This window comes from Choloepus didactylus, chromosome 12, assembly GCF_015220235.1.
Source record: "Choloepus didactylus isolate mChoDid1 chromosome 12, mChoDid1.pri, whole genome shotgun sequence".
NCBI lineage: Eukaryota > Metazoa > Chordata > Mammalia > Pilosa > Megalonychidae > Choloepus > Choloepus didactylus.
The window spans coordinates 59,664,456-59,680,478 of NC_051318.1; the positions used below are offsets into that span (position 1 = coordinate 59,664,456).

At 34.9% G+C, this 16,023-nt stretch overlaps 1 protein-coding gene across 7 annotated transcripts in view; it reads right to left on the reverse strand.

Moving 5' to 3' along the window:
- The window catches only part of SCEL (sciellin), a 121,790-nt gene that overhangs the window by 43,876 nt on the left and 61,891 nt on the right, over nucleotides 1-16,023 (reverse strand). For 6 of the 7 annotated variants that reach the window (XM_037799963.1, XM_037799964.1, XM_037799962.1 and 3 more), the window contains 9 exons: nucleotides 15,827-15,871; nucleotides 13,449-13,508; nucleotides 13,091-13,150; nucleotides 12,395-12,454; nucleotides 10,914-10,967; nucleotides 10,386-10,445; nucleotides 2,225-2,284; nucleotides 1,530-1,589; nucleotides 626-685 (listed from right to left, as the gene is read on the reverse strand). In XM_037799963.1, coding sequence (XP_037655891.1) covers nucleotides 626-685; nucleotides 1,530-1,589; nucleotides 2,225-2,284; nucleotides 10,386-10,445; nucleotides 10,914-10,967; nucleotides 12,395-12,454; nucleotides 13,091-13,150; nucleotides 13,449-13,508; nucleotides 15,827-15,871 — 519 coding nt within the window. The remainder of the gene's footprint in view (nucleotides 1-625; nucleotides 686-1,529; nucleotides 1,590-2,224; nucleotides 2,285-10,385; nucleotides 10,446-10,913; nucleotides 10,968-12,394; nucleotides 12,455-13,090; nucleotides 13,151-13,448; nucleotides 13,509-15,826; nucleotides 15,872-16,023) is intronic. The other variant, XM_037799966.1, reaches the window with a different exon arrangement.

Consider the following 16,023-nt stretch of genomic DNA (forward strand, 5'->3'; position numbering starts at 1 on the left):
ATTATTTCAATACATTGACTATAATTTTTAAAAGTGACTTCTCAACTTTGGAAATTATTTGGGTTGCAGAGAATAAGAAAGGAGGGAATAAATAATGGAGTGAGAAGAAAAGAAAAACGTTTCCTTCACATGAACACCTTTCCATAGAATGCTGTGGTGGACTGAATAGTGGCTGCCAAAAGATACGTCCACCCCAAACCTCAGAATGTGACTTTGTCTGGAATAAGGGTCTTTGCAGATGTATTTAAGTTAAGGATCTCAAGCTGAGATCAGCCTGGATTTATGGTAGGCCCCACAGCCAAGGACAGTAGTCCTTACAAGAGAAGGAAGAAGGCCACGTGAAGACAGAGGCAGAGATTGGAATTATGCTGCCACAAGTCAAGGAAGGCCAGAAGCCACCAAAAGCTGGAAGAGGCAAGGAAGGAAGGGATCATTCCTGTATGTTAAGGAATTATTTCTCCTCTACTTAAGCCCATGGTAAGGGAGCTCAAAGCAAGTTTCTGATGTCAGAGCAGTTAGTCTTGGATTCCATCATTGGCTACCTCCATGGTGGATCAATACATTTCTTCAAATTTTTTAAGTTGAATAGGTAAAAGGAAGAGATAAAGAGTTCCATAAACCTCACCCTTGTTTAGTTCTGTTTGTTTCAGAAGCCACTTTGATGAGGTTGTCAGGACTTTGGCCCCTTTAAAACATGGAAGAAATGATCAGATTCATGGTAGATTTACAAATATTTATTTAAAAATGAAACAATTTTGTTATAACAATATTATATTGTATAAAATATTTAGCAAGACAGAAATCATCTTAAAGGGCTGAAATTTTTCAGTGGTGACTACATACATATGTACTTGGACCTAACTATAACTGCACTGATAATGAACAATAGCTAATGTTTTTAGAAAATACATGGTGTGCCAAGGAGTATTCTGAGGGATCTACATGAGTTTATCACAAAAATCCTATGACTTAGGAAGAATTATCATCCCAATTTTACAGAAGGAAAAACCAAAACAGAAAGATCAAATAATTTCCCCGTGTTGCTAGTAATGGCAGGGCTGGAAATTAAACCTAGGCAATCTAGCCCTGGAGGACATGTGCATAACCACTACATCAACTGTCTCATTCTAACTGGAGCAGTGCTGGAAGTGACTTGAGAGCACCTTGTCTAATTTCCTCATTTTACAGACAAGCTAAATAACTAGTCTGAGGACACTGAAGCCAGAATCAGCTCAAGCCTGTTTTTCGTTCCCCTCTACTGTGCCATCACTTCTGCTTAAAATAAACAAATAAAAACATCCTGTTCATTCCAGAAAACAGCTGTGGACCTAATTAATCACTGGGCACCTCCATTATATGAGAAATTAATTAACTGAAATCTTTAACATTTTGGATGTAAGTTGTCGAGGTTATATGGCTTTCCTTGAACTATTACAATGTTTGGCATCACCAAGCTGAAACGGTGATTCAATGATACTTTTATGCATTAGTTGGCATGAAATGAAAAAGAGACACATATCAAATCTTACCCTTGGACACTTTTGTCTGTTCTTGGGTTCACTTTGATGAGCTCATCAAGGTCTTTGGAGCTTTAAAAAAAAAGGAAACAAAAACATGACAAGTAAAAATCTAACTAAATTAATGGCTTGTTAAGTTTAAGAAATACACATATGCAAGACGGGTTTTGTTTTTAAGTTCTGAGAGAAATAAATACCAGTGTGTGGTCTTAATTTAAAGAATAAAAATTGTGACCTCCATATAAGTCATTGATAAACTGACTCAGTTTCTTATTGACTTTCAATAAAGAAGTAGTCAATTCAATATTATAATCTGCCAATGTTATAATCTGCCAAAACTCTTACCTGGCCTCTCTTAAGTATTCCATCTAATGCAACTATATTCTGTCAATAATTTGCATTTGTAGTACATTTTTAAAAAGAGATTTTTTTATCCATGATTTTACTTAATCCTTACAACAATCAAAAGATAAAGGTGGAACAGACATTATGCTCCTCATTTTATAACCAAAGAAGCTGCAGCTTGGAATGGTCAGAAGACTTTCTCAAGGCACCCAGCTGGTAGGTAATGGAGTTTAGACTTGCTGATTCCAATCCAAAGGTTTTTTTGACACATCTTCTCTGATGAGTGACACAGAGAAAGGGGAAGGAAAGAATTGATAGGAAGGGGGAAGGAAGAAAGAGAAGACATAATAACCCTTACTTACCCTTGGTTACTTCTGTTTATTTCAGGGGTCACTTTGATGAGACTGTCAAGGCTCTGGCCCCTTCAAAACATTGAAGAAATGATGAAGTTAATGGTAGATTAACATCAGGTAGATCAAACTATTCAGTAAAACTTAAAATCACTATAAAAACTCATTGAGATCATGCCAAAGTGTTGAAGATTGTTAAAGATGACAGTACAGAAGCATGTAGGGATTCACACATCTCTGAAACTCATTGAGACACAGTAAGACAACATTTTAATCTTGAAACCATTAGTCCACTACTGGGCTAGGATTCTGCCTCTGTTTTGATTCATTTAAGGCTATGTTCTTAGCCTTTGTCGGGTGCACAAAACATTTTTGAAATAACCTATCTACATGTCTCATGCCATGTTCCAGAAGGTATATATCCTCTTATTACCAACATGTTGTGGGACTTTAAATTCAGCTTTGAAAAAATCTGTCTCTCATAAAACTGACATTCATTAACAGGTTTTTTTAATCATAAAATTGGATTACGATAATTATACCAGTTTGTTAAAATCCATGGTATGCCACCTGGCATCTGCTTCTGGCACTTATAACTGTGTTTTGAAACTACAAATTTTGGCCAGTTGTGTTGGCAACAAACAATAGGAAGATTAAAACCTATAGAGTTCAAAAAGTTCTGAAATGTAAGATGTATTTACTGTAATAGAAAACTCCACTAGAGTCACTGGAAACATGTCAAGATTTTATTGTTATCCTTTAGTGTACTTCTGTTTCTGATCTTAATGGAATTCTGCTTTTCTTATTGCATCTCCATGTGTTTTCCACATACACAGCACCAATAAACACTCCTGTGATCTACAGAGGATGCCACATGGGAGAAGAAAATCCACAGGAAGGTGCTTTTACACCCCATTTCTCCAAACACTGTGACCCTACTAAGATAGTATCACAAAATCTCTGAGTCTGCATCTATACAATGTCAAGGATCCAGATATTTGGAAGCAACCAGATGTTGACTAAAGTTTATTTGTATCCAGATGTCTGTGACTATGTAAATCCAGGCTAAGAGAAGCAGTTAAAAATTTGGATCTTTTTTCATGTAAATAATGGAACAATTAACCTAACAGGAACAACCACTCTACCCAAGATTACCCTTTGTTAATTTTTGCCTAAATAAAACATACGGGATTTGAATACTGAATTCTCAGGATTTTCTTTCCAGGTTGGAATCAGAAAAATATTAGAAGAGTAGGCATTTTAACTCCTGCCTTGTAATCTTTGTGTTGGTTGTGAAGTTTGCTTTGCTTATATTGTCAAGACTTTGATCTCTTTAAACATATTAAATAAACCATATCGTATAAGATTATTTAAACTTCAAAGTACATAAAGTCAATGAAGAAGAGTGTGCTAATTAATGTAATAATCTGATGACTTTATTCTATTTTGAGTTTGTGTGCAGTAATGCCTAATAGTGTCTGTAACTTCCGTATTTACGTATTCTTTCAATCCACAAATGTTTATGGAAATCCCACTATGGACTCATCTGTCCCAATTGCTGGAATAAAGGTGAATGGAGACACGGCCTTAGCCGCATGAGGCTTGCATTCTAAGTTGGAGATGGGGAGAGGAAGGCAGTTTATAATTAAACATATAAATGAATGCCACAATTCCAGATAATAATATATACGGTGAAGAAAATGAAAAAGAATGCCTATGGTCCTGAAGTTGGTTGGTAGTGACTTGATTATATTCAGTGATCAGGAACAACCTCTTTGGGAAGGTGACAATATGGGGCACAGCATTCCAGGAAGTGGGAAGAGCACTTCTAAAAGCCTGAAGGCAGGAATGAACTTGGAACAGAAAAAAATCATTGTGGTTGGACTTTATTGAGCAAATAAAAGGCCACAGTCAAGTGTTGGAATTTTACTCTACCTGAAATGGAAGAACAATGAAAGGTCTTAATAAGGGAGGGAGCAAAATCTAATTTTTTGTTTAAAAGATCTACAGGGCTTAATTAAGTGTAGAAAAAGAAAATGTTCAACTACTGTCCTCAAAAGTCCCCAAAGAAGCACAAACATATGTGTAGACACACACACATACACACATACTATACTCTCACACACATGCACAGAGGTACACATGTATTTTTGAACTCAGATACATACATGTCTACACATATTACATATACAGTTATGCACACATGCACGTGTATGCAATATGTGTAACCATACAGGCACAGTACACATGCATGCACACAGGCACACACATTCATGTACATATGCACTCACACACCTAGGCATACACATATAGACACAGATGTTCATGAACACACAAACACACACATACACATCCTGTAACACATTTGAGCAAAAACACATTTATACACACATACATTCACACACACAAAAGCATACACGTACTTAAAAATACACTCATGAATACATAAGCTTATGCACACATGTAAGCACTCACACTCATGCATGTATGCAGACACACATCCCATGCAGATATGCATTCATATACACAATAAGGCACGTACCCACAAGCATACACACATATAAATACACATATGCAGACAAACATGCATGCATGTACACACATATGTGCATTCACTGGCAGACACACACATACACACACCAACATGTGAAGAGCAATACATCACAATTTGAAATAGTCTCTTTAATAAACATTGGAAAGAAAAACATGGATTTTTCCTGAAGAGTCAATGTAAATCAAATATTTAAACACTATCTAAATCATAAAGAAAAATCTACCTAAATCTTTGTTATTGCTAATAATTACTTATATCTACCATGTGTCAGGAATGACAGTTTCATGAACTTCATTTTGTAGATGAGTAAATTGAGGCACAGAAGGGGTAAGTAACTTGCCCTAAGGGACAGAACTAATAAGTGTGAGAGCCAGAATTTGAACCCAGGTCTTTCTGACTTTCTGCTCTCAAGCTCTACCTCAGGTTACCTCACTAAACCACCCAGAGAGCCAAGGAAATCAATGCCAATGGAAACAATGATATAGTTTTGTCTGTTGGTTGCAAAACTGTGCAAGTTTCTAATTTATTTGGTCTCTGTTCCTCCTTCTGTGCCATACTGTCCACAGCAGGGCAGCTTGACAGTGTGCACACCACACTTCTCAGCTAGCTGAGGCCTTGCTCCACTTTCTGGGCCCACAGGCACTAGTGACATATTTTAGAATCAATGAATAATATCATGTACTGAATTAACTGAATGGAAAGGAGTTCAAAGGAAACCACATGGGATGATTATTTGGTACATTATTTTCAGCAACATGCCAACAAGCTCAGTTTCAAACATATTCCATCTGCTTCTTAAAAAATAAAAAGCAAGAGGACATAAGCGCTCCAGACTTACTTAACAGTTCATGGGTGAGGGAACTGTTTTAACAAAGTACACTCAGTTAAGCTCTTTATCTCTAAACACACACCATACTATATACACAAACACATTATACACAAATATACTGTTTGTTACATACAAACACACAACACACATTTCCCTATACACACTGCTTAAGCATATGCACATACAGACACTCTCCATACATAAAAGAAATAAATAATTTAGCTCAGTAGAAAAAGTCAGGCCAAATTCCCATTTAGTTACTCAAAATCTACCTGATAGCAAACTTCACCCAAGAATAAAATGCAAGAGACCATTTCGGTGTATCATTTGTATAGAATTGCTTAATGTGTGTATATGTTTGGGGAAAAGAAAAAGCCCAATTTTTGATTTGAATTTCATTTTACTCTATTGAATACGAGCACTCAACATTCTAATGTGCTTATAAATGCCAATGTGGGAAAAAAGCTCTAAATGTCTTACCTCAACTCTTGATATATTTATATGCATTGGGATTCACTTTTATAAGCCCAATGAGTTCTTGTTTTCTTTAAATAAGAAAATGAGTTTTAATGAATATCATTAGACTAAAACACTAATCAAGTGAACAATGATTGGAAAACTAAGAAGTGATAAATATACAAGTTCTCTAAATAAATGTGATTTTCTGTTGTGTTTTATAACACATAAGTATATGTGAAACTTGTTATTTAACAAAATCAACTTTGCCTTCAGGCATCCCTGGGTAGAATACCCCAAATGGACAGTACTGAAATAATATAGGTTAAAATATGGACAGATTATAAATTTCTACTCAAAAAATCAGATATAATTGCCTTTTGCTTTTCGATAATAAGAATAATGCTTTCTTTATATAAATTCAACCACCACCCTCCAAATCTTTTTAAATATCATTTTTCCCACAGAATATTATGGTGAGTTAACGAGCAAGAAAAGGTACCTTACATGGTAGAAAATTAAAGACTCATGTCTCAGAGGACACAGGCCACCCCATTAAAAAATGAATTGAGTAATGCCAAAAAAAGGACATAATCTGAACACAAAAGGGGCGTAGGGGATGGCAGAAGTATCTTGACTGGGTACTGCTGCCAAGACCACATGACTCTAAATGGAAGAGAAACTGGTGACCTCTTCTCTGGACTGCCTTCTGAGATCACTATCCTTAAAGAAGTTGACAAGAGTTTTATTCAAGCCTCACTCCTGGCTATCTTTTTCATTTTGGAGTTCACTTTGAAAATGTTCTCAAGATTGTGCTTTCTTTGGACACAAGAAATTCAATTGAGAAGCTCATTCTTAAAAACAAATTACTGTGGAACTGTAACCCATAACATTCTTTGAAATTTGCTCTCTTAACTACTTGTTAAATCGTACTATAAATGTTAGCACTGTTAAGTATATATGTTAAAGTTCAAAATTTTTTAAATGCATTAAAAAGCAAGAAAATAAAATAAAATAAAATACAAGGGTTAGTGAAAGAAAAAAATCTGAGCCCAACAAGTAAAGAGATTGAATCCGTAATCAAAAATCTCTCAACAAAGAAGCCTATTACCAGATGTCTTCACAGGTGCATTCCAAGAAAATTTAAAGATGAATTAATTCCAATCCTTCTCAAACTCTTCCAAAAACTGAAGAGGAGGAAACCCTTCCTAACTCATTCTATGAGACTAATATTTTACAGATACTGAAACCAGTTAACGACAGCACAAGAAAAGAAAATTACAGACCAATTTCCATTATGAATATAGATGAAAATCCTAAACAAACACGTGCAAGCTGAATCCAACAGCATATTAAAATCATTATATGCCATGACCAAGTGGGATTCATCCCAGAAATGCAATTGTGGTTCTATATAAGAAAACCAATCAACATAATATATAACATTAAAAAAATGAAGTGGGAAAAACACATGATAATCTCAATGCAGAAAAAGAATTTGACAAAATTCAACACTATTTCATAATAAAAACACTCAATAAACTAGGAATAGAAGGGAACTTTGCAACAAAGTAAAGGCCATATATGAAAAACCCACAGCTAACATCATACACAATGACGAAAGACTGAAAACTTTCCCTTAAGATCAGAAACAAGACAACGATGCCCGATTTCACCACTTCTATTCAACATAGTACTGGAAGTTCTAGCCAGAGCAATTGGCAAGGAAAAGAAATAAAAGGCTTCAATTCCAGAAAGGAAGAAGTAAAACTATCTGTATTCACATATAACATGATCTTACATGTAGAAAACCCTAAAGAATCTATAAACAAACTGTTAGAGCTAATAAACGAATTCAGCAAGGATGCAGAATACAAAATCAACATGCAAGCATCATACGTATTTCTATACACTAGCAACAAACAAGCCAAAAAGGAAATTAAGAAAACAATTCCCTTTACAATAGCATCAAAAACAATTAAATACTTGGGAATAAAATTAATTAAGGACACTGAAGATTTGTATTTTGAAAACCACAAAATGTTGCTGAAAATTAAAGACCTAAATAAGTAGGAAGACATGGCATATTCATGGACTGGAAGACTTAATATTGTTTGAGAAGAAAATACTACCTAAAGTTTTATAGATATAGATAGACATATAGATAGATAGATAGATAGATAGATAGATAGATAGATAGATAGATAGGTATAGATATATATATGTATTCATTGCAATCCCTATCAAAATCCCAACAGCATCTTTTGCAGAAATGGAAAAATGTGTCCCCAAATTCATATGGAACTCAAGGGACTCAGAATAGCCAAAACAATCTTGAAAAAAAGAACAGAATTAGAGCACTCACACTTCTCAATTTCAAAACTTACTACAGAGCTACAGTTATCAAAACTATGTGGTAATGTCATAAGGATAGGAAAATAGACCTATTTTCAGTGGAATAGAACTGAGCACCCAAAAAATCAACCCTCACATCTATGGTCAATTGATTTTTGATAAGCATGCCAAGTCAACAAATGGTGCTGGGAAAACTGGATATCCACATGCAAAATAATGAAATTGGACCCTTACCTTATGCCATATATAAAAAAAATTTAAAACAGATCAAAGGCCCAAATTTAAGACCTAAAACTATAAAACTCTCAGAAGAAAACAGAAAAAATCTAAATGCCCTTGGATTTTGCAATGGTTTATTAAATATGACACCAAAAACACAAGTAACAAAAGAAAAACAGATAAATTTTGTGCAACAAAGGACACTATCAAGAGAGTGAAAAGAGAACCCACAGAATGGGAGAAAATATTTGCAGATCATATGTCTATTAAGGTTTTACTATTTAGAATATATAAAGAAATCCTACAATTCAACAAAAAAAAAGACAAACAACCCAATTAAAAAATAGGCAAAAGACTTGAATAGATATTTCTCCAAATAAAATACACAAATCGGCAACAAGCATAAGAAAGGATGCTCAATATCATTAGTCATTAGGGAAATGCAACTCAAAACCACCACAAGATACCACTTCACACCTACTAGGTTGGCTATAAATTTTTTTAAAAGGGAAAATAGCAAGTGTCAGTGAGGATTGTGGAGAAATTGGAACCCTCATACATTGCTGGTGGGATTATAAAATGATGTAGCCACCATGGAAAACAGTTTGGTGGCTCCTTAAGAAGTTAAACAGAAACTTTTGACTGAGCAATTCCACTCCTAGTAGAACTGAAGGAATTGAAAACAGGGACTCAGATACTTGTATACCAAATGTTCACAGCAGCATTATTCACAATAGCCAAAAGGTAGAAACAACAAAAGTGTTCATTAGCAGATGAATGGGTAAACAACAGGAGGTCTATACATACAATGGAATATTGTTCAACCACAGATTGAACCACAGATCGAAGTTCTGATAACATGCTCCAACATGGATGAACTGTAAAATTTTTTTGCTAAGTGAAATAAGCCAGACACAAAGGGAGAAATATCGTATTATTCCATCTATATGAAATATCTAGAATAGGCAAATTCATAGGGACAGAAACTAGATTCGAGGTTACCAGGGACTGGAGGAAGAAGGAAGTGTGTAGTTGTTTAATATGCACAGAATTTCTGTTTGGAGTGATGAAAAATTTTGGAAATAGTGATGAAGTTTGCACAGTACTGTGAATATAGTAAATGCCACCAGTTTGGCACTTAAAAACGGTTAAAATGGCAAATTTAATAATATATATATCATATATACACAATATAAAGAATAAATCAAAGCCAAAAACCTGGGAGAAAAGGCAATTCACCATCAAACATTGGGGCAACTCTTCAAAAAAACTGGTCTTATTGGGGGCAAGATGGAAGGTCATTTCACCCATATTTATTGTTCAAGCTCATGCTAATAAAATATGGTTGTAAAGCTAAAAATCCAAAGCATTTTATCTTCTGATCATCACTTACAGAAATCAGAGTAAAACACATTAATGAGTTTTACCTAGGGGTATTTTCACTTCCATTGGGATTCACGTTGATAATATTACCAAGGTCTTCACTTTGTGGAAAATTATTATACTGATTTAAATTCATTTTTATTATAAAAATTTCTTATAAATAATATAAGTAATCTACAGAATTTTGTTGTATTATATGGAAATTCCAATAGACTATATGAAAGACTCTACAAAGTAAAGAACATTGGCACCAGGGATCAGAGACAGAAGACAAAACACAGACTTAAAGATGTGACCCCTTGATTTCACTGAGAAGGCCACATGATTAATCTACAAGAAAATATCCAAGGTTCAGAAAACATCCAGGCAGTTCTCACCCTCTGCTGGTTTTATCTGTTACGTCGTTCTCTTTAATAATAGTTCCAAGATCTTGGCTTCTTTGGAAAAAACAATAAAACCTTATGTCAGTTAGGTTACATACAATTTTTTTAAAAATGTATTTAAACAAAAATGTCCCTGAAAGTAGTGTCAGATGTTTCCAGAGCCAAATGATCAGAAAGACTTTTAATGTAACTATCCTTAGCTTACCTTTATTAATTTCCGCAGTAGTATTTGATTTAAACCATGAAATTAGAGTGGGACATGCCTCTTACTTTGCTATTTTGTCCTTTCAATTTCTTCATTTAAATAAAAATGTGAAATTCATGAATTATTTAAGAAAATATGAACTTATGTGGCAGGTTTTCCTGAACTTATTTCAAATGCAACTGATATATATGGTCCTATGGAAACAACAATAATATTCCTTTTCCTACTATCTCTGATAGGCCCACTCTGATTTCTAACAAGGTGTGAAAAACTAACCTGAAAAAAGAAAGTGCCATTAAGGCAGGAGCTGTACTTACCCTTTCTCATTTTTGTGAGTCCTTTGATTAATAAGTGTTCCGAAGTCTTGGTTTCTTTGCACATTGAGAAAAAAAGAGAGAAAGCAGCTCAATGATATATTCAGAATTTCTTATGGCAATAGCAGATTTCTGGCAACAGTAGTAACGTTATCAGTACCTAAAAGATCAGGGGTTCTTTGAAATATTTAATTCAATTGGCTCTACTCATTGCACAGAATGGGTAGAGATATACCAATTATCCTGATATTAAGTTCCCAACCATTACTCAGTTATGACTGACTCAATTAAAAAGCAAAAGTTCCCATCAGTTCTCAGCTTTTGTTTCCTTTGTCCTTTAAGTGCAGGTTAGCAAGAGGGTGATTTTAATGATTTATTGAGATATCTCTTCTTTAAGCATAAAAATCACATCAGGGTGGAAATTCAATAATCAACATTTTCAATCTAAACACTTAGAAGTTTTGTACAAAGTCATCTCCCATTAAATGGCTTAAGGGTGATATTTACATGGCTCAGAAGTAACCTTGGAAAAGTAGGAAAAATTCTATTATCACTCTTGTACTTCAACATATATTGACTATGCCCAATAAATCTTTCACATGTCAATGCTAAAAGTCTGTTAGGGAATATGAAAGATAATCTCTAAATTCCCCCAACTGATCAAATGTTACCCTTTGCCATTTTTATCTGCCCCTGATTTCACCGTGGTAAAATGGTTGACAGTTTAGGCTCTTAGAAAATAAGATGGAAGAAGGGAGGAATGGAGGGGAAAGAAGAAAGAAAAGAACAATTACATTAGATTTTCTGTTATAAGTCTTGACCCATCAGATGGCTGACATCACAGCCCCTTCTTCAGATCCTACAGGCTCTTTCCCTGCCACACTGACAAGACCAACTCCTTCCTGTAGCCAACCCCAGTTGTTCGCAAGTTATTCCAGATTACAAATCACTTCTCTTTTCTCCTACTTTCTAGCCTACAAAGTGATTTACTTGTGATGATCATTCTAATTTCCTATTTTTCTCCACTTTTGTGGAACTTTCCAAACTCCATCTTTTAAATATCTAAAACCCCATCTTTTCCTGTAAAGCTTATATAACCACACATAAAAAATTGACTGTTTCCCCCTTTATCTGTTCTCCATTTGAAAAAAAAAAAAAAACACTTGCAATACTATGTGGATGTTTACAGTATAGTATGTTGTTAATAAGTATTCAATGTCGGTATGATTGTCACTGCCAACACTTTTCATCATATAGACTTTGTTAAATGTTCTAAGTCAGAGAGGGTAGAGAACACATCTGTCAAAATGATTTGGAAAGCTGTTATAGCATTCTATGCACAGATTGGCACAGAAAAATAGTTTTTAAAGATAACCATGACAATAGAAATAATTATCATATTCATCATATTTAGAAAGGCACATGTAATGACTAAACAGCCATTCTGGGAGAAAATAATAGTGGACAATCTCATAAATCCTTACCCTTTGTCATTCTTGACCATCCTGGGATTTTCTTTGATGAAACTGTCAAGAGTTTGGTTTCTTTCAAAATGAAAAATAAAACCATTAACTTAAGTCTCTCTCAACAAGAAAGATGAAATCAGTAACATAAGTTAATTTTGTAGTATATCAGTATCAGTCTAGAACCATCAGTTAATCTTGCAAATGCTAGCAGTTCAATTATGAACCATTAATCCTTTTTATGATACCAAATGAATAAAGCATGGCTCTTGACCTTGAGATATTTACCAGTATATCAAATATATATGTATGAAATGACTCTAACAAGATTCAATTGAAAAGTGTCTTAGTACATGCTAAAGACTTCAGTGGTGAGGGGCTATGTGCTTGGCACCGAAATGTCTTACAGTAAATACACTTAGTTCAAAAAACCAGCCCATTGTCCACTACTTGTCATGGCCAGTTGGAGTTCTTTCATTTTTAGTTATAAAAAGGAACTTGGATATCATCTAGGTCATAGCCTTCATTTAATGGGATGAGGAAACGGAGGTCCCTAGAGGTTCTGAGACTTCCCCAGGGTCACCCAGAGCCAGGACAAGACAGTAACACATCTCCTGTTCCCTGGCATGGCTAGCCCTTGCTCTGAACAGAAGGTATCACACAGAAAATGGGGTGTAGTCTAGGACTCAGTCAATAAAAGTTTTAATAAAATCTTACCCTTTGCCATCTCTGTCTGTCCGAGTGTTCACAAAGATGAGATTTTCAAGGCTTTTGGCTCTTTAAACACAAAGAAATTCTAGTAAAAGACTGCATATTGAAATGAAATTGTGTGGTATCTAGAAAGGTCAGATACAATAAACATTCTTCATGAATTGCTCACTTACTCTTATTGAATGGAAGAGGCAAAATCTTTCTGGGCAATTATGTCTGAACTAAATGTACAATACTGAAAGCACTACCCCATCTGCTAGTACATTTCCATGCCAGAGGATAAAATTCCCTTCCAGCTAATGTCTAAAAGAATTAAGACAAGCAATCTGGGTGATATTTTCAGATTAGAGACAGATGCACTTACCTTTTCTCTGTTTGCTCTGCTTTAGGATTTGCTCTGAAGAGACCATCAAGACCTTGATATCTTTAAATGAATTGAATAAAAACCTCATCAGTAGTAATAACAGATACATAACTCAATAAAAACATAGACTGATTTGTATCTAAGACAGGAAATAGAAACTGGTTGGGAAAAGTGTGCTACAATCTTTTAAATTGCTTCATTCCAAACAGGCATTTTCACAGACTCAAAATTTAAATTGCAATGGACCTTAGAGAAAATAAAAGTTAAAGATACGAACTCGTGGTCTACAAGCTCCAATCAGTCCCCAGATGTGCTGTTTGGGTTCATATAGTATTTTTGTTTTTATCATGAGCCAGTGTTTACAAAGATGGCCATTATGCATAGAAACCTGGGTTTTTAGGATCTCCTGAAAACGTCCTACAACACCAGGTTCAAATTTCCATGTGACTACTGTCAGCTGGAGCTGAGAAGTAGCTGGGTACTTTAGAGAGGTGTCTGCTCTCCATTTTGCCTCAGTTCCCCCACTCCTGTGTTTCACAGTCAGCCCCTTTCACTCATTTGCACTGGCCTGACCTTAGTAGAAGTGGACTCTGTGACTTGTGGTCTAAAATCCTCCTCTCTCCATAAATTCAGAAACCAAAAACCAGCAAATTTAAGTGATTTGTCAATAGTCAATTAGAGATCATTATTGTCAGCAATAGGGTATGAAAATCACATCTCAGATCAATCAACTCATTTGACATTTGTTTCCTTCTCCTTGGTACCTGCCCATTTAGTGTGTCAATATGCAAAGTGAAAAAGAGATAACTAAAATTTTACATGGCTTTAAAATAGACTACAACCACTCATTTTTCTCTCATCACATTTTAAATTATGCAATTACAAATGAATCAAAATAAGGGATAATGTTAACTAAGACAATATGTGGTGTTTATGATGGTCTAAACCAAAAGTATTTGGTGATAAAACCAAGCAACATTTTTGTACTGGTATATTCATATTTGTGCCGGTTTGAATGTATTATGTCCCCCAGAAAAAGCCACATTCTTTGATGCAATCTTGTGGGGCAGACATATTAGTGGGGATTAAGCTGGAATGTTTGAATTACATTGTTTGCACGGAAATGAGCCTCACCCAACTGTGGATGATGACTCTAATTGGATAATTTCCATGGAGGTGTTACCCCACCCATTCAGCAAGGGTCTAAATTAAATCACTGGAGCCATATAAATGAGCTGACAAACAGAAGGAACTCAGTGCAGCTGACAGTGACATTTTGAAGAGGAGCTACAGCCAAGAGAGACACTTTGAAGAATGCACAGAAGCTGAGAGAGTAGCTGCAGGTGAGATACAGTTTGAAGATGGCCTTTGAAAGCAGACTCTTGCTCCGGAGAAGCTAAGAGAAGACAGACACCCAAGAGCAACTAAGAGTGACATTTTTGAGGAACTGCAGACAAAAGAGGAACGTCCTGGGAGAAAGCCATTTTGAAACCAGAACTTTGGAACAGACACCAGCCACATGCCTTCCCAGCTAACAGAGGTTTTCCAGACACCATTGGCCATCCTCCAGTGAAGGTACCCAATTGTCGATGTGTTACCTTGGACACTTTATGGCCTTAAGACTGTAACTGTATAACCAAATAAACCCCCTTTATAAAAGCCAATCCATTTCTGGTGTTTTGCATCCCAGAGCATTAGCAAACTAGAACAATATTTCACTAAGAGAAATGTGATTATTTACATAATAGCCTTAATCAACAAATATAGTAAAAGAATCAAAGACACTTTAATGTTAGTATCTTTAGACTTTAATAACCATTCATAATAACAATCAGATATTTCTGATTTCCATAAAATTTTTTCAAAATTTGTAAGGTACTCAGAGTTTCTATTTGGGTTGAAGGTGAAGTTTTGGTAATAGATAGCAGTGATGGTAGCACAATATTGTGAATATAATTTACAGCACTGAATTATATATGTGAATGTGCTTAAAAGGGGAAATTTTAGGTCATATATATGTTACTAGAATAAAAATGAAAAAAAAAAAAAACCCACAATACTGTCCAACACAATGAATACTATTGTAAACAATGGACTATAGTTAATAGAACAATTATAAAAGTGTTCTTTCATTAATTATAATAAATATACTACACTAAGGCAAGGTGTTAATAGTAGGATGGTATGTGGGAACTCTGTATTTTATGCATGATATTTCTGTAAACCTACAACTTCTCCAATAAAAAAATTAATTTAAAAAAGATTTGTAAGACACTTTTGACTAGCCCAGTATGTGGGTCTTCATGCTTACATATAGAAAAGCCATGTCGTGTTATGCAATTCAGTAATAAAGCCAAATAGATGCTTTTAAATCTTACCTATTCAAGCTTTTGTTCATTTTGATGAGATTATCCAATTCTTCGCTTTTGCAAGGAAAAAATATCTCACATCAGTAAAAGTCTACCAAGAGTCAAAGGGAAGATTCAACCTTAAAACAATTATTTCCAAGTTCCCTGTAATACGGCACGGATCCAACCGCTATCATCTGTGAAAATCCTGTTTATCCTTCAAGGAT